Source organism: Pongo pygmaeus, chromosome 8 (genome assembly GCF_028885625.2).
Source record: "Pongo pygmaeus isolate AG05252 chromosome 8, NHGRI_mPonPyg2-v2.0_pri, whole genome shotgun sequence".
NCBI lineage: Eukaryota > Metazoa > Chordata > Mammalia > Primates > Hominidae > Pongo > Pongo pygmaeus.
Window position 1 is genome coordinate 124,350,362 of NC_072381.2, and position 18,412 is coordinate 124,368,773.

Here is an 18,412-nt window from a genome sequence, read left to right on the forward strand (position 1 = left end):
CCACACAGATAAGCCTCAGGCCTTTCCTCTGGCCCACTGCCCAAAAGAACTGGGGATGGGGAGTTCTTTCCCTAGAAGGAGGTCCAAACCCTCTTTCAGTGGGGGAAAAAAAAGAAAAAAAACAGAAACAAAAGCTTTCCCCCATGCAGTGGCCATGCCAAGTGGGTGTTTGGCCATTTCCAAGTGAGCAACTTTTTTGAATTTGATTTTGTGGGTGCTTTCAGCAAACTAGAGCCACAGTTACACTGTGACTTAACAGGATTAGTCAGGCACACACACCCTGTGCACACACTTCAGTCCCCTATTAAAGGAAGCACAAGCCAGAGGCTGGCAGGAGAGGTTAGAGAATTACCTCCCATCTCCTCAGACCCTTCAGGTATGGTGCGGCAGAGTAAATACGGGGCTCAGGCACATCAGAATTCCAGATAATCAATGGCTAACTTCAGTATAAGTATATCCCATGTAAAATTTGGCACCTACTTACACTCAAAAATATTCAAATTTAATCGGGTATCCTGTATTTTGCATTTGACAAATTTGGTCATGCTACTCAGGCAGGATCTTAAATGCTGAAGTCCAGGACCCCTGAGCTGCTTCCAGGGAAAGTCCTCATCGATGACAGAAGCAAGATGACAGAAACCATAACATGGGAATCATCTGGGCTATATGGGGCTCACAGATGAACGTCCAAACACATGGCATAAAAAGCGTGATCAGGTGCTCAATGCAATTTACACAAAACACTTTTCAAGGGTATAATGGCTTAGATAAAGCCCATTAGCATCCTTAAATTAATTCTTCACTCGGCATAATAACACATCCTCTCTCCCTTACTTGTTTTTCCCAGGGGAAATATTTGATCACTTCCGTCAGTCACCTGCTTGAATGCCCCGTATACCAACTGTGTGACAGTTATTGATTTTTGATGAATGATACAGCTCTGTCTTCTGGGCTATGACTGCTTTGTTTTCAAACCTTACTTAATTGTGCGATGATTTTGGGGGGCTTTTTTCCCCCTTTCCAGAGAAATAAATGCAAAGTGTTTATTCTCCAAAGGCCGTAAACAGAGCTTGCGGGTCTGGTTTCTATGACAACCCCACTTGATACAGCAAACCTAGATTATCTCTAATGACAGACATGAAGTTTAAATTGCACATTCTGAACAAACAGTGCTCTGCTGACCTTTTATTGAAAAATGGAATACAGGGTGATTAGCATAATGTGTTATATAAAAAGGAAAAACGTGTATCCGTGGGTATTATGCACCAGCGATTAGCCGCACTGCTAGTCTTTAACAAACTGCTTGCCGGGATGGAGAGCTTGGGAAATTAAGATTTGCCATCTATCATTTTCAAATTCAGTAAAATCTGCAGCAGTAATTGCACTAAACAGTTTTCAAATAACACATGCTGCTGTTTTTCTTATTCAATTGAGTCTTTTAGCAGGGGAGCAAAGAAGGAGAGGAAAATTTTACCCATTGTACAAAAAATAATAATCGTTGGCTCCAATAGCTAGTCTGAAACAATTTCTGCTTCTTAATCCCCTAATGCAATTCCTGGAGGAAGCCTAGGGCCTGGTGTAGCCTGGCAGCTACCTCCTGGAAACTGCTCATTAGCAGTGTGGTGCAGTGGGGGTCCTGGTTGGTTAACCAGAGGTGGGGGCTAAGCGTGGTCCACCCACAGGTTAACTGGGCCCGCTCTTAGCAACCACAAAATGAAGGGTTGGAGAGTTTGGGCTCTGAAGTAAATGACCTGGTTCAAATCCTAGCTTTTCCTCTAGCCTCCTTATGGGCAAATTACCTAGCCCCTCCAAGACCCAGGTCCCTTGTCTACACTATGGGAATGAGAGTAATAGGTCCCACTTCACAGGATCATTGCAAAGATGGAAGGAAGCAATACCCAAGAGCAGGCAGGGCCAGCCCCCAATGACCATTAGCCACTCATTGCTCAGAGTTCAAGTTCTGTCTTCTATTTCCATGAGAGTGTGTTCATATCAGGACTTCGCCAACTGGTACTTTTGAGCACTAATGAGATAATATGGAATGATGGAAAAGAGCATTTGCTTATGCCTTCAACCACATTTACTGAGCACTGGCTCTGCAGGAATGCAACCCTGAATAGGACAAGGTCAGTCGGGAGCCGCCACCAATGCTCTTAGCTGTGTTACTTTGCACATGTCATTTCATCTCTACGAAGAAATAATATTTACCATTTGATTCTCATAACAACCCTGGGTGAAGGAGGTCATTTTACACATGGGAAAACTGAGGCTTGGAGTCATGAAGAGGTGGCTGAGTGGGGTGCACTGGAGTTTGTCATGGTACCTTTGAGAGGTCAGAATGCTTTGTCACAGATGCTGTCACTTGACCCCCAGCCTAACAGGGCAGGTCATAGACTGGCCCAAGTGTCCTTGGCTGCCCTGAAGGTGGGGATGGTCTCAATGTCCAGACACCACCCTCAGGGTCTCAGCCTCGCCTTGAGCCTCTGTCCTGGGTGCTCCCAGACATTCTTGTGTCTCCCATGGGCTTAGGCACAATCTGTCACCTTTCTCCACTCTGGCCTCCTCACTGCAGCCCACAAGCCACTTGGGTGACAGGCTTCACCCGCCCCACGTGATAGTGCTCAAGACGTTGTCTCTCAATGTGCCCAGCGCACAGAACCTGCCAGGTGCCAGCCAGCCCTTGCTCTCTTGGCCCCTCTGTATCCAGGCTCCAGTGGCATAGGGGCCCTCTCAGTCGGGGTCACACATGGTTCCCCCCAAGCAGATGCCTAAGCCCTAAATCTCACAGTGTTTCACCAAAGCTGCTACTTCTGTTTCCTGCTTCTAGAAGGGCTCAAAACCAGTTGTTCCATCCAAGGGCTGGGGGAGACAGACAGCATAATCCCTCCCCAGTGTGCATCTCTGCCCCAGGCACACCTCAAAAGAAGCCTTGTTTCTCTTCCTTCCACAAAACAGAAAATATCCTTCATGCATAATTTTTTTTTAATATCCTACCTCAAAGCCAAATGGCCCTTGAGCTGCAGGGCTATGTGGCTGCGTTATTGTTATCCCCATTTCTCAGAGGAGACGTGAGGTTCAGAAGGTCACGTGGCTTGCTTGAGGTCACACTAGACTAATAAAGGGTACAGCCAAGGCCTGAACTTACCTGAGCTGACCCCAAACCCAAATCCAGTGTTCTCTTCTCAGCCTGTCCTTTGATGCCGATATGAACTAAAGTGACTGAATTCCATCAGAGGTTTGAATTGCACAAACCTCCAATTTTTCAGGGTCATCAACCACAGTTATTGTAACAGGCTGTGCTTCTTCTAAAAGCACAGAGTCTTACTCACTCTGACAATTGCTTATCCTTGGAACTTAACTGCAAACAAGATCTAAATCTGCAAATTGTGTCACTTCCAGAGCAGCCACAGGTCAACGGATGACCTGACAAACAGGCTGTCACAAATGGCTTCCAAGGTGGGCCAGGGCTAGTGTCATGGGCCCTGATCCCTGTCCCTTAACTGTGAGCCCTCCACTGGGGTCACCTGAAGTACCCCCGCCCACACCATCCCTTTGTTTAATAGAGACATCCATCTCCTCCCAGCAAGTGAGAGGCCACCAGTTGCCCTCCTAGGTAACTCCATTATTCCCAGCTCCTTGAGCAAATCCTCTTCATCCCTGAGAAAACACAAACTTTTGCTAGGAAGTTGGGGTGAGAGCACATCTGGCTTTGGGTCAGGTTTTCCAATTAGTAGCCAGATGTGCACAGCTCAAGCCCCAACCAGCTGCACTTGAAACACACCAGTTCCGTTAAAGGGCAGACAGTGCAGCCCATTCTCCCCATCATGGGAGGATAGAGCTGAGATTCAGAGTCCCTCATTGCCAAGAAGCCACAGCCAGCCTTCCTGGAAAGTGACAGGGAACACAAGGCTAGTGTCTGCTCCAACATCTGGCGGCAGATGTAAGTGGAGCCCTCTTTCTGAGAAGAGCAAGAACCGGGGAGGAGAGAGAGAATGTTGGCTGCTCCCTTCCTAGGGAGGACAAAACTCATCCACCTCCCAGCATTCCAAATAGAGTATGGACAGAGAAAAACACAGAGAAACCTGGCAGGCACCCCTGAACCAGGTGAGCCCCTGGTTAACATCACTAGTGATGAGGCATGTTGATATCTTGTACCCTGTGATACGATGCGCTAAAGACATTTTCCCTCTGAGAGCTTCTTCCCCAAATCCAATCCTCAGTCTACATATCAGAAAACATCAGCCAGGCGCGGTGGCTCACGCCTGTAATCCTAGCACTTTGGGAGGCCGAGGCAGGTGGATCATGAGGTCGAGAGATCGAGACCATCCTGGACAACATGGTGAAACCCCATCTCTACTAAAAATACAAAAATTAGCTGGGTGTGGTGGCGTGCACCTGTAGTCCCAACTACTCAGGAGGCTGAGGCAGGAGAATTGCTTGAACCCGGGAGGCAGAGGTTGCAGTGAGCCAAGATCATGCCACTGCACTCCAGCCTGGCGACAAAGCCGTCTCAAAAAAAAAGGAAAAAGAAAACATTAGGTCAACTCAAATTAAGAAACATTCTATTCAACACCTGACTGCTCCTCTTCAGAAGTATCCAGGTAATGAAAGGCAAGGAAAGATGGAGAAACTATCACAGACCAGAGGAAACTAAGAAACAAGGGCCAGATGTTGTGGCTCACACCTGTAATCCCAACACGCTGGGAGGCTGAGATGGAAGAATTGCTTGAGGCCAGCAGGTTGAGGCTGCAGTGAGCCAAGATGGCACCACTGCACTCCCAGCATAAAGAAAGAAAAGAAAGAAAAGAAAGAAAAGAAAGAAAAGAAAGAAAGAAAGAAAGAAAGAAAGAAAGAAAGAAAGGAAAAAGAAAAAGAAAGGAAGGAAGGAAAGAAGCTAAGGAGACATGACAACTAAAAGCAATGTGGGATCCTAGACTAGAAGATTAGCTCCTGGAACAGAAATGGACATTAGTGGTGAAAACTAGAGAAATCTGCATCAAGTCTGTAGTCAGTTAATAGTAATGATATACCAATGATCATTTCTGAGTTTTGATAAATGCAGCGTGCTATGTAAGACGGTAACATGAGACTGGGTGGAGGTGAATAGGAACTCTCTGCATAATCTTTGAAACTCTTGGGTAAATCTAAAATTATTTCAAAATTAAAAGTTGTAAAACAAACCCCAAAACAAAGCAAACCCTTTTTTCCCCCTTAATTTTTAAAAACGCCTTGCCTTCTCATAACAGAGCATCAGGGCGGGCATCTGACAGCCTGTGCTCCACAAGAAAGCCCTCTGCACCTTTTCCTCCCCTCTGCCTGTGGCTTGTGCCTTCCTATCTCGATTGTCCTATGCTCCTTTGGCATTTGCCAATCCAACCTGCCCATCCTCATCAGCTGCTTTCACCTCCCATGCCCTCTTCCACAGGCGACAAAGCCGATCTTTCAGGAAGAGACAATGCCCGCTTCTCAGACTCCAGGGTTCACTTCTTGGGAGCTGATCCCATCCCACATGGTGGGCAGGTCCAGGACCTCACCTGGCCAGTCAGCCCACTACCTCTGCAGCCTGGCCTTTGGGATTGGTTCAGAGATGGGTCCTTTACTCAGGACTTTGAGAGTGAGGACTGGAACTTGTGCTAAAATTACCGGAAAAAGAGGCATAGTCTCTCTGTTGGGGTTGTTAAGCAGGTGGAATATAAACCTGGGGCTGGGGTAGGGGGCAGCAGGTGGAGAACAACCCCTCTGCCTGAGAGTGAAGCCAGCCACAAGGAAAGCAGTGACTTTGCTTGAGCCCCTAGGATTCAGCTGTGCCTCAAGCTGGTGCCCTCATCAGAACTTTTCCATTGCATAAGCCGGTATTTCCCTTTTTGGTTTAAACCAAAACTCCAGTTGAGTTTCTGTTGCTCACAACCTCCAATGTTGAGCCTTCCCTGGTGGCAAACTGTGAGTCTCTCCTCCTTCACCAGTTCCCACTCCTTTCTTCCCCAGGTCCTGGGACCAACTCTGCCTGAAGCAGGAGGGAGGAACAGGCTCCAGCCAGCCTCCTGGGGTCTGACCCCAAGATAAGGCTGTGAGTGCCAGGAGTTTATTTGGGAGCTACTCCCAGGAAGCACAGCTGGGGCAAGGAGCAGGTTATCGCCCGGCAAGGGGGGCCCAAGCCTGCTGGGGACCTCCAGGAGATGGCACAGACCACTCCTCAGTTACCCTCCTGAAGGGAAGAAACCTGGGGGTAAGAGCACGTGGTGGGGGTGGGGGGTTATACACCAAATTTCATCCATCCTGGGTTGAGGGCTTCTCCTGGAGTCATTGTTCATCTGTTAATGTCTCAGAGCACATGCCCAACAGAGCAGCAGGTGCTTCCAAGGAGGACTCACCTGCGTACAATGGAAAGGTGAGTGCACAGGTGAGATGGCCAGGGACCAACAGCTGCTGTGACGTCTGTGGACCGTATCAAGGACCCCGGGCTCCTGGTTTCCTGCTTGGTTCTCTAGTCTCTGGGGAGTCCCTCTGGTTCCCCTCCCCAATTCCCAGGCCTGTGCTCTGCCTTCCCATCAACACCCTGGATCTCCTGTGACAGTCACTTGGGACCATGCCCTGTGGACATGGGCGCACACTGTTCATATGGACTCCCTGTTCCAGCAGCTCAGGCCCCACCCCACCTGGAAACTCCAGTTCCAGGGTGGCCCCTCCAGGTGTCAGTGGAAAAGGCATTTGACAGCAGCATGGTGGCTTCCTCTGAAGCCTGACTGCTCATACCCACCTGAAGCCGCACAGCACAGAGCATAAAAACCAGGATGGTGCAGGCACACAGACCCTGGGGTTAAACCCCAGCTCACCCCTGGCTTGCTGGGCCATTTAACCTGGGAGAATGATAGACCTCAGTGCTCAGGACTGCAGTAAGGTTCCATCAGATGGTGTCTGTGACGCAGCCAGCATGCAGTAGACACCCACTGGACACAGTGGCATCGCTGCCAGGTCTCGGGAAGTAGAGAAAGCCCCTGGGATGGTTACAGTAACTCCCAACCCAGAGCCACCTGCTACGGATGGGTTTTTGTTATGGTTCAAATTATGTCTCCCAAAAAGATATGTCTTAACCTCCACTACCTTGAAATATGATCTTATTTGAAAATAAGGACGTTGCAGATGGAATGAGGTTAAGACGAGGTCACACTGGAGTAGGGTGGGCCCCTAATTCAATATGACTGGTGTCTTTATAAGAAGAGGAGAAGACACACAAAGACAGACACACAGAGACAAGACAGCCCGGTGAAGACAGAGGCAGAGATTGTGTGATGCCTCCACACACCAAGGAACACTCAGGACTGCCCACAGCTGCCAGAAGCTGAAAGAGCAGGAAGGATCCTCCCCTGCAGGGTTCAGAGGGGGCACAGCCCTGCAGACACCTTGATTTTGGACTTGTAGCCCTTGGAACTGTGAGACAATCAAGTTCTGCTGTTTTAAGCCACCCTGTTTGGAGTACTTGGTTGATATTAGCTCTAGGACACTAAGACAGATTTTCACTGATTTCTTTTCAGGTTTCAAAAGGTAGATTTAACCATTTGAATGGAAACCACGTGCCAGCCACTTTTGTGGGGGGTTTCCCAAAGTGTGTTCTGGAACTGCAGGATGTTGGCGGTTGTTGATGGTTGACCTGGAAAAATATGTGAAAAGGGGTTCTGTGGTCGACATGATTTGGATGTATGTCCCCGCCCAAATCTCATGTCAAATTATAATCCCCAGTGTTGGAGGTGGGGCCTGGTGGGAGGTGACTGGATTACGGGAGTGGATTTCTCATGAATGGTTTAGCACCATCCCCTCAGTGCAGTTCTCATGATGGTGAGTTCTTACACGATCTGATTGTTTAAAGGGGCGCATGACCTCCCCTCTCTCTCTCTTGCTCGTGCTCCCGCCACGTAAGATGCCTGCTCCCATTTTGTCTTTCGCCATGAGTAAAAGCTCCCTGAGGCCCTCCCAGAAGCAGGTGCCGCCACACTTCCTATACATGCCTGCAGAATCATGAGCTAATTAAACCTCTTTTCTTGGCGGGGTGCGGTGGCTCACGCTTGATATCCCAGCACTTTGGGAGGCTGAGGTGGGTGGATCACCTGAGGTCAGGAGTTCAAGACCAGCCTGGCCAACATGGCAAAACATCGTCTCTACTAAAAATACTAAAATTAGCCGGGCATGGTGGTGCACACCTGTAATCCCAGCTACTCGAGAGGCTGAGGCACAAGACTCGCTTGAACCCAGGAGGCGGAGGTTGCAGTTAGCTGAGATCACACCACTACACTCCAGCCTGAGAGACACAGTGAGATTCCGTCTCAAAAAAAAAAAACAAAACAAAAAACAAAAAAACCTCTTTTCTTATAAATGACCTAGTCTCAGGTATGTATTTATAGCAATTCAAGAACAGGCTAATACAGTGGTCAAGTAATCATGGAACAGTTGAACAGTTTCTTGCATGACTTCTCAGGGCCTTTAACATGCTAGCGTGCCTTGTGAATACCCATGAGCGGATACAGGAATGGTTGTCCTACTTTTATTTTTTTGTTTTTTTAGTTTTGATTTTTTACTTTGTCCTAAATTTATGTAACCACAGAAGCCTCTTCTCAGAGCCTCTGGTGGGGTTTGCCTCTGCAGAGTGGAGCTGGGAAAATCCTGCAAGAGCAAGCCCAGTGGTAACAGAGGAAAAGGCCCCATGTTCAGGGAGTTTGGAGCTCCCTATATGGAAGATAAATTTGCCTCCCTGTGGGATAATCTCAGGGCCACTTTAGGTTCATGGGGCTGCAAGCTGGTGCTCTACAGATCTGCAGCAAGAGTGTGACTTCCAGTCCTGTGTTGCACTGAATTCCAGGGACCGCATGTGTCCCCGTTCCCCTCTCCAGCCACCCCCCACCACCCCCCATATACATAGTTGGCATTTAACCTTGCCAAATATCTTTGGTATGGCAATAGAATGATCTGGCTCCTAAAGAAAGAAGTCAGATTTCAAAATGCTGAGTCATTCACCACGGAGCAATGCCTGAGGAGAAGTAGGTCAGCCCAGGCCGAGCCTCCCCACCCCTCCTTGGCATAAAAAGCACCCAGCACAGTAACGGCAGCTCACACATGGCCAGGGCTGTTCTACAGGCTCTACCTGTATCCACTCTTTAAAGCCTCATGACAATGCTACAAGGGGGAACTGTGAGTCTCCTGAAATTCCAGATAGGAAATTGAGGCACAAGGAAGGGAGGAGGGATGGAGCCCCAGCAACCCGGCCACATCGCTAACCAGAAACAAAGGGTGGATCATCCCAGACTCTGCAGCAAAAGACAAGAGTTAACCAGACACTCATTCCCCAAACACAGGAGCAGACCCTACCCTTGAGAAGCTTGCACTGAGGGAGACGGACAAGCAGCACGCCTGCGGCAACAGCAGTGGGCAACAACCTGCTAGGAGGAGGCCCGATGCCATGGGAGTGCCAGTAGGGGTACCCCGCCTGGACTTTGGAGGTGGTGGTACTCAGGGAGAGCTTCCTGGAGGAGGCAGTCTCTAAGCCAGGTTCTGAGAACAAGTGGGAGTTAGCCAGGTGAAGTAACTTTAACATGCTAGTGTGCCTTGTGAATACCCATGAGAGGATACAGGAGTGGCTGTTTCAGCCCAAGGATGCACTTGTGCAGAAACTTAGAAGCCAGGAGACAGCAAGGGCCTTTTGGGGAACTTGGGGAGGAACAGAGCAAGAAGCCGAAGCCAGCTGCCATCAAGGAAGCTCTCTGACCCACAGCCACGCTGTAAGTTGGAAAGTCTGGATTCGAATCCTGACTCCATTTATTCCTAGCTGAGTGACCCTGGGCTGTTAAACAACCTCTCTGGGCCTCAGCTTCCATATCTGGAAAATGCAGAAAGGAACAGTACCTTCCACACAGGGCTGTTATGTGGGTGAAAGGATCTGCTGTGTATCAAGCACTTGGCCTATGCATAAGGAAGCACTAAGTGGTGTCCTCATCATCATTGGGTAGGAGTCAGCCCAAGCCCTACAGCAATTCAGCAAGAGTTACAAAAAGATACATTCAGCCCTGCAGAGCAGGTCCAGCTAAGTACAAAGGCAGGCTTGGGGCTTCCAGGAAAGGGGAGAAGCAGCCCGTGGGACCACAGGAACATCCGCCCTCCCAGCCCTGGCCCCAGGCCTCCGGGTTGCCTCCTCCTTCCCAAGGTAAGGCCCTGCCAAGAAATTCCACTGAAATTCCAAGAAAGTTCACTTTGAGTTTCACCCAGTCCCTAAATGCAAACACGCACGCGCACGTGCACACACACATGTGCACACACACACACAGCACGAGGGGAAACCTAGAGCGTCTTTATTTTATCCCCACCATGAAGCGGACTGGTTTGGAAAAGTACCCCATCTGCCTCTTCTTGGGGCCGGGTGTGGTCCTCAGCAAGATGACAGGAGGTGGACGTGAAACCCATCTCTTCCCCAGCCGTGGGGACATCATTTCTCATTGGGAGTTGGCAGAAGGAGCTGTGGCAAGGGGCATCCTCTCTCCAAGCCTTGGGGATCTGGAAGGGATGCAGGTGATTCCACCCATAAAAAGCATCCTGGCAGATCCCCAAGCTGGGCCACCTGCGCCTGCAGCATTTCTCACGAGGCCTCCCCATGAAGATTCATGGAAAACTTGGTAGGGCACTTTTCAGGTGGATATTTAATTATCCTAAGCAGGTGCACCCCTTTAAAACGGGATCTGGAGCCGATTACCCCCACCCTGAGTGAGAAGTGCACCTGATGGGGGAACTTATCACCTATGGCCTCAGATTGTTAAGCGACAGCTCCAGCCCCTTGATCTTGGTGTGCCCTCGGCTCCCCAGACTGGTAGCTTTCAGGTCAGCAGCAGCCATGGGGAGGAAGTGTGCCTTATTCTGGTTTAGAAAACACTCTGGTGCTTCAGCTTCTGAGCACCTATCCTTTAAAATGCCCCCTGGTTACAATAAATTGTACAGAAGAAATGTTCTACTTTGCAAAATAATTTTTTAATCTCATTTATTTAAAAAAATAAAATGACTCGCTGACTCATGAATGGCACCAACCCCCCTTATTAACACCAGGATTTGGAATTGTGCCTCACCTGTCAGAAGAGGAGAGGGGATGCTGAGGAGAAAGGTGAGAAATGTCCAGTGAGGTTCCTGAAGCCTGGACCCCCAAGCACCCCCTCGCTCTGACCTCTGACCCCCCAACACAGGCTGTTCCTGTCCCATTCCGCGATGAAAGAGCTCACCGAACACCTGCCTCATTCACCGCCCTATACCTTGCCTCTGCTTGGCCTTGACAGACCCTAAGACAAGTCCCCTCCCATCTGCCTCACGGCCCCCACCTGACCCCCTGCTCCTCCTCTAATCCATCACTGAGATTCATTCCTACAAAGTGCGAGGACACTTACCACCCCAATGCTTGCTTCACGCTGGCATTCAAGGGCATCTGCTCCAGGGGCCCAACAGGATCACTGGCGAATGGAAGGTGACAGACAGGAAGCCACACCCGGTTCTCAGGTCCTGTAGGGCTCTCAGGAGCCTGTGAATGCAGGGCAGGAGAGTAGTTCCAAGAAACTGAAAAAGCCCACTGTACAAAACAAAAACAGTACTTACTGGAAGTTTCCATTTATATAAAAGTCTAGAAAATGCAAATTAATCTGACAGTTGCCTGGGGTGGGAGGTGGGACAGTAGTGAGCACAGGGGCATGGGGAACCTCTTGGGGGACTGATCTGTTCATTATCTTGACAGCAGTGACAGTTGCATGGTTGTGTACATGTGCCAAAACTCAAATTACACACTTTATGTGCAGTTTATTGAAGTCTATCACACCCCAGTAAAGCTGTTTAAAAACTGATTATGTAGAAGGCAGGTGTGGCTGGAGCTCACAGAAGGGAGGGGATAGTCAGAGATGAGGCCGGAGGAACAGGAGGGGCCAGCTCAGTGTGCTTTAGAAACCCCTGGGACTAGGCTTATGAGCAGCGTTGCAGTTTTCTAGCGATGCAGTAAGAAAGGGACCACAAACCATGCGGCTTAAGCGACAGAAATTTATTGTCTCCATTCAGAAGATGAGAAATCCAAAATCAGAGTGTCATAGTGTCAGAGGTGTTTGAACCAGAGTAACTCCATCTTGAATAGGAGCTGGGTAAAATATGGCTGAGACCTGCTGGGCTGCATTCCCAGGAGGTTAGGCATTCTTAGTCATAGAATGAAATCGAAGGTCAGCACAAGATACAGGTCATAAAGACCTTGTTGATAAAACAGGTTGCAGTAAAGAAGCTGGCCGGAACCCACCAAAACCAAGATGGCCACGAGAGGATGACCTCTGGTCATTCTTGCTGTACTCCCACCAGTGCCATGACAGTTTACAGATGCCATGGCAACATCAGAAAGTTACCGTATATGGTCTAAAAATGGAAGGCCTGAATAATCCACCCCTTGTTTAGCATCTCATCAAGAAATAACCATACAAATAGGCAACCAGCAGCCCTTGAGGCTGCTCTGTCTATGGAGTAGCCATTCTTTTAATCCTTTACTTTCCTAATAAACTTACTCTCACATTACAGACTTGCCCTGAATTCTTTCTTGCAAGAGATCCAAGAACCCTCTCTTGGGATCTGGATCGGGACCCCTTTCCTGTAACAATAGGATTGGCTCCTTCTGAGGGCTATGGGGAGAATTCCTTCCAAGCTTCCCTCCTAGCATCTGCGGGGGACTGGCAATGTGTGGCATTCACCCCATTTCTGCCTTCATCTTCGTGTGGCCTTCTCCCTGTGTACGTCTCTGTCCAGATTTCCCCTTTTTATGAGGTTCACCCTAATGCAGAATGCCCTCATCTTAATTACATCTGCAATGATCCTGTTTTCAAATAAAGTCACATTCTGAGGTACTGGGGATTAGGACCAAAACATGTGAATTTGGGGTGGGGTATGGGAGCACAGGTCAACCTCTAACAGGCCATTTGTGGAATAAAAAAAATAACTGGGTGAGAACGGGGGAGAGTAGGGGAGAGGCAAGTAAAGAGCCCAAGTCTGAATTCTGCTCCAAAACTCCCCCCGGGAGCCTGGGCAGCCCCTTAACTTCTCTGCGCTGCTGATTTTTCTTCTGTGAAATGGGGACTGTGATCTGTGTTTCACTGTTGCCAAGACAGTCCACGCACCCATGAAAAGGGTCCATGTCGGTGTGCTTAGGGCAGGTTCTCTCTGCTCCCACTGAACCCCCAGAAGCTCTCGGTTCCCCCACAGCTTCTGAGCTTGTTCCCCAGGTCAGCCTCTTGCTCATCTGCCACCCCGCAGACACTGGGCACCCCGGGGAAAGAATGTAAGGTCTCTACCTGTCTCACGTGTCCGTGTGAAGAGACCACCAAACAGGCTTTGTGTGAGCAACAAGGCTGTTTATTTCATCTGGGTGCAGGCGGGCTGAGTCCAAAAAAGGAGTCAGCAAAGGGTGGTGGGATTATCATTAGTTCTTATAGGTTTGGGGATAGGCAGTGGAGTTTGGAGCAATGTTTTGCGGGCAGGGGGTGGCTCTCACAAAGTACATTCCCAAGGGTGGGGAGAATTACAAATAACCCTCTTAAGGGTGGGGGAGATTACAAATTACATTGATCAGTTAGGGTGGGGCAGAAACAAATCACAATGGTGGAATGTCATCAGTTAAGGCTATTTTCACTTCTTTTGTGGATCTTCAGTTGCTTCAGGCCATCTGGGTGTATACATGCTGGTCACAGGGGATATGATGGCTTAGCTTGGGCTCAGAGGCCTGACACTACCCACCTGTTCCCAATTAACAGGGGAGACCTACCCATGGGCACTGTCACACAAGCATGACAAGTGTGCTGGGGGTGGTGGTTGCCAGAGGAAGGGCAGTTGCCTCCGCCCGGTGCAATCACAGAGGGTTCCAGAGAGGAGGTGCCCTCCTAGCACCTGAGCTGAGACCCCAGAGGAAAACTATCATGGTGCCCTGCCCAAACCCCAAGCCTCAGATTGGGTGGGGTAGTAGGCAGAAGAATGCTCCCGGCAAAACTATCCCCAGCCTAATCCCTAGAACCTGTGAAAAGGTGTCCTTATGTGATCACAGGACTTGCAGATGTGAAGAAAGTTAAGGCTTTGAGATGAGGAGATTATGTGGCATTATCCAGATGGGCCCAACCTAACCCATGAGTCCTTAGAAGTGGAGGAGGTGGCAGAGTGGGTTAGAAATGCAATACAAGAAGGGTGACAGAGACCCAAAGCTGGCTTTAAAGATGGAGGAAGGGGCCATAAGCCAAGGAATGCAGGCAGCCTCTAGAAGTTGGAAAAGGCAAGGAAGTGGGTTCTCCCCTTGATATGGATTGGCTATATCCCCACCCAAATCTCATCTTGAATTGTAGCTCCCATAATCCCCACATGTTGTGGGAAGGGCCCGGTGGGAGGTAATTGAATCATGGGGGTGGGCCTTTCACGTGCTATTCTCATGGTAGTGAATAAGTCTCACAAGATCTGATGGTTTTATAAATGGGAATTCCCCCGCAAAAGTTCTCTTGCCTGTTGCCATGTAAGATGTCCCTTTGCTCTTCCTTTGCCTTCCACCATAATTGTGAGGCCTCCCCGGCCATATGGAACTGCGAGTCCATTAAACCTCTTTTTCTTTATAAACTACCCAGTCTCAGGTATGTCTTTATAAGCAGCATGAGAATAGACTAATATACCCCTAGAGCCTCCAGAAGGAGTCAGACCTGCCAGCACCTTGGTTTTAGGCCAGTGAGACTTCTGTCAAACTTCTGACCCTCCAGAATTGTAAGATAATACAATGTGGGGTTCTAAGCCACTAAGTTTGTGGTAAAACGTACAGCAGCAACAGAAAGCTAGCTCAGGTGAGGTATACACTCTGGTCCCCCAGAAGGGGACAGGCTCAGGTGGGGTCTGAGGAAGTGACACAGCACAAGGCTCCCCCAGGGAGCGGGGAGCCCAGCCTGCCATGCTGCAGAATTTCTGGGGAATAACAAGGTCATGAGGATTGAGGCACAGGGAAGCCTTGGAAACAGCTGGGGAGCCTCAGGTACTCTGAGCTGCAGTTACTGGTCTGGGACCGGGATGTCAGCAAAGGGATCCCAGGGTGACAGTGATGCTGGGCTATCTGAGCCAGGAGGGACTCATGTCATTACCAACTCCTGGCATTGCTGATGAAAAACCTGAAGGAGAAAGGAGACTCCTCCAGGGTCCCAGCAGAGGCCAGAGACAGGAAGAGAACCAAAGTCTTCTAGAGTCCAGACTGGAAATTAGGGATCTGCACGGGAATGCTGCAGCCCTCACGGGAGGCTCCCCACTTCACAGCCCGACTCTCTGGACACAGTTCTCTGCCTAAGGACAGATCTCAGACCACACAAGAACTGTGTCCTGTACTCGTACCTTCTAAAGACCTGGCTCAGACACTCCTGCCAGGCACCCCACAATGAGCCACCCCCATCCCAACGAAGCCTCCTGCAGCTGTCCAGAGCTGTCATCGCAGGGCAAAGGCCACCAGCTAAGCTGTTACTCATTCCCAGGTCGGGTTGGAGAGGCTTATTCCGTACAAGGATTCATTTCCACCCTTCAGCCAGGAGGGAGTCAGCAGGCCAGGTGGGGACATGAGGATCAGGCCATCTGGACAGGCAGAGCTCCGAGGTGGGCTGTGTGCTGCAAAGGGAGGGAATGCACACATCTCAGAGCCCAGCGATCCAGCCTCCTAAAGGCATCTTTCAGGTCTCCGAAAATTTACTGAACATTCCAGATGCATCCACTGGCAGCATCCTTCCCACTCCGTAGATTGACGGGGCCAATTCACCCTCAGTTCTTGGCATTTTGTGTTCGGTTGGAAAAGACATTAAAACAAGGGTCAGATGTGGGCCATTATGTTAATCAATGGGGGAAGGTGGGTTTTGCACAAATGTCAAAGGACTTATAAATGCAGCATTGGATGGGGCCAAAACAAAAAGAGCCAAGGCGCCAGGGGAGGGAGGCTGGGAATGAGTCACATTAGCGATTTCATAGGAAGACACTGGGGCAAGTGAAGCATCACTGGAGGCAGCTTCTCCTTTCTCCTCCAAGCACCAGGATATTTTATTGCAATTGCATGAAGGTCCATTAGCAACGGTCCTGGAAAATGGCTCTTTCAAGGTCAGGGAAACATGAGCAACGGCACGAACAGAGCAATTATTCCAAATGCAGGGCTGTTTGGTTGCCTTCGAATTAGAGAAAGGAAGGCAGCCAGTTGAAAATAAAGCCACACACTGAGTTCTGGGCCTGGCACACTTTCTGATTCAACAGGAGGTCATATGGTTGCAATATCAGGCTGCTGCCCTCTGTACCAGTCATTGCCATGGGAAAATCCAGGCCAGACCCCCAGGATCCCCACTGCCTAGATATTCTCTGCAGAGTCCCCCATGACCCTACCCAGCTCTGTGCCCCAGGGCTGACATGTCTCCAGGCCTCAGTTCCTGGTTGGGCTCATCCAGTAGAAGGTGCCAGCCAGAGGCCAGAGTGTAGGAGGAGAGGGTGTCTGGGGAATCTGCTCCCTCCTGGATGGGCTGCAGATTGGCAGGGGCTGCTTCCTCACCTTCCGGCCAGCAGCTCAAAATAGGAGATACTCTGCTGCAGCTCCAGGCTCCGATACCAGTTCCGATACCAGCTCTGATGTCCCTGCACCTTCTGGCCAGAGCGATAGGAGCTTCACTCCCTGTGCTAGCGATGAGGTCCTGCCCCATCCTGGGTGGGTTTTCTTGTGGTCCCACCTCCCCTTTGCAAAAGGTTTCCAGTCTGTCCTCAGAGACCCTACTTGGGTGTCCCCTGTTTCCTGCCAGAGCCTAATCTTTACTTCTTTGAGAAATTCTCCCTGGACTACTCCAGCCTCCTTCCTGAGCTGCCATCAACACTTAGAGTCTCTGTCCCTCAATTTAGAACAGAAACGTCCTCCGCCTCGAGTGGTTTGCAATTGTTCCAAGGATGCCTATCTGGTTTGTCAAGCCAGTTTCTGCCCTTCGGGGTAGGGACCAGGATATACATCCCCTTCCCATCTGCACAGTGCCTCCTAAGCAGGTTGAGCTGGTCACACCTTCCACGGAAGTCCCCCCATTTCCCGGCCAAGTTCGTGGAACCTGAGGGCCAGTCGCTAAATGCTAGGTGGAGCCGAAGGTGGGCCTGGGAAAGAGGAACCTGGCCTGAGTGCCCAGAGGCAAGGCCGAGGGACAGCATCCCCCTCAAGCCCCCTCCCCACCACCCACCCCTATCTCTCCCCCTTCTGCCAACAGCCTGACCTGAAGCCAGAGGCAGGAAGTATCCTCAGGCCTCCTCTGGCTTCCTGGAAAGCACACACCCTCAGTCAGCAAACACCTACTGAAAGGCCCCCCAGGCCACCCTGAAGTCCGGTGCTGGGGTGGCCCTGCTGACCAGGGGCTTCTGACCTAGACCTGACAAGCTTCTCCTGACCCAGCCACCACCAAGATGTGAGAGGCTAAGCATCAGCTTGACTTGGCTCAAATCGAATCGCCCCCTGCACTTGTGGGTTCTCAGACAAGGGTCTCAGTTTGAGTTCCCCAAAAGTCAAGCCTGGCACAAGGATGTGGGTGCAGGTGGCTTCTCTGGGACATGATCCCAGGAAGCACAGCTGGGAAAGTGGGGCAACCACCAGCAGGGAGCCATGAGCGTCCTCCACCATGGCTGGCTCACCCCACAGGGAACCCTTTGGAGAAAGGCTGGAGCACCCCCGAGCTGTCCCACTGAGGTGGGACAGTGGCTTTTATCTACCACCTCCTGCCCTCAGTGGTTGGGGATTTAGGGGATGCACCAGGGTGTCAACTCCCTGGCACTTGGCACTTCAGACCAGGCCACTGCTGAGACCAGTACACTCCTTCAGCCAGAGGACACCCTCAGAAGACAAGACAGGAAGCTGCCAGTGCGTGCAGGGACTGTTTGTGGGTGACCTCAGGGGTGGCCCCGGGAGCTCACAGACAGCTGGCCACCTCCCCTCTCTGAGCCGCACCGTACGCTGGGGTGAGGAGGCTGTTGTGAGCACCGAGCTGCACGCGTTGCCAGGTGCACCCTCAGTGCTGTGCCCATGCTCAGCCCTACTCTGGGCACAGCTGCTGTTATTCTGGGTCACAGCCATGCCCTGTGTACAATGTGGCTGGGAGCTTGGGGGTTCCAGAGAGGGAATCTGACTCGGAGCTGGAGGGGACTTCCAGGGGAGGCGGCATTTAAGGAATGGGTGGTGGGTTTTAATCAGCCAAGAAAGGATCTGATTTGATAACCACACATGTTTTGCAGAGTCCCCAAGGCTATTGCTCTGGAAGGGACCTCAGAGGGAACCTCAGAGTGGGGCACTTCAGCGGGAACAGGAGGGGCCAGGCCCACAGCGGTGAGGCGGCTCCCCAGCGAGTCCCCTGCCTCCGAGTGG

The 18,412-nt window shown here is 50.5% G+C and overlaps 1 protein-coding gene across 1 annotated transcript in view; it reads right to left on the reverse strand.

Annotated features, from left to right (window-relative positions):
- Positions 1 to 18,124, reverse strand: part of LOC129045087 (L-lactate dehydrogenase A chain-like) — a 37,137-nt gene extending 19,013 nt beyond the window's left edge. Inside the window, 5 exon segments of the mRNA XM_054503337.2 lie at positions 3,782 to 3,958; positions 7,304 to 7,364; positions 11,412 to 11,474; positions 16,577 to 16,668; positions 17,999 to 18,124. Of these exon segments, the coding sequence (XP_054359312.1) occupies positions 3,782 to 3,958; positions 7,304 to 7,364; positions 11,412 to 11,474; positions 16,577 to 16,668; positions 17,999 to 18,124 (519 nt within the window).
- Positions 18,125 to 18,412: the final 288 nt, after the last annotated feature.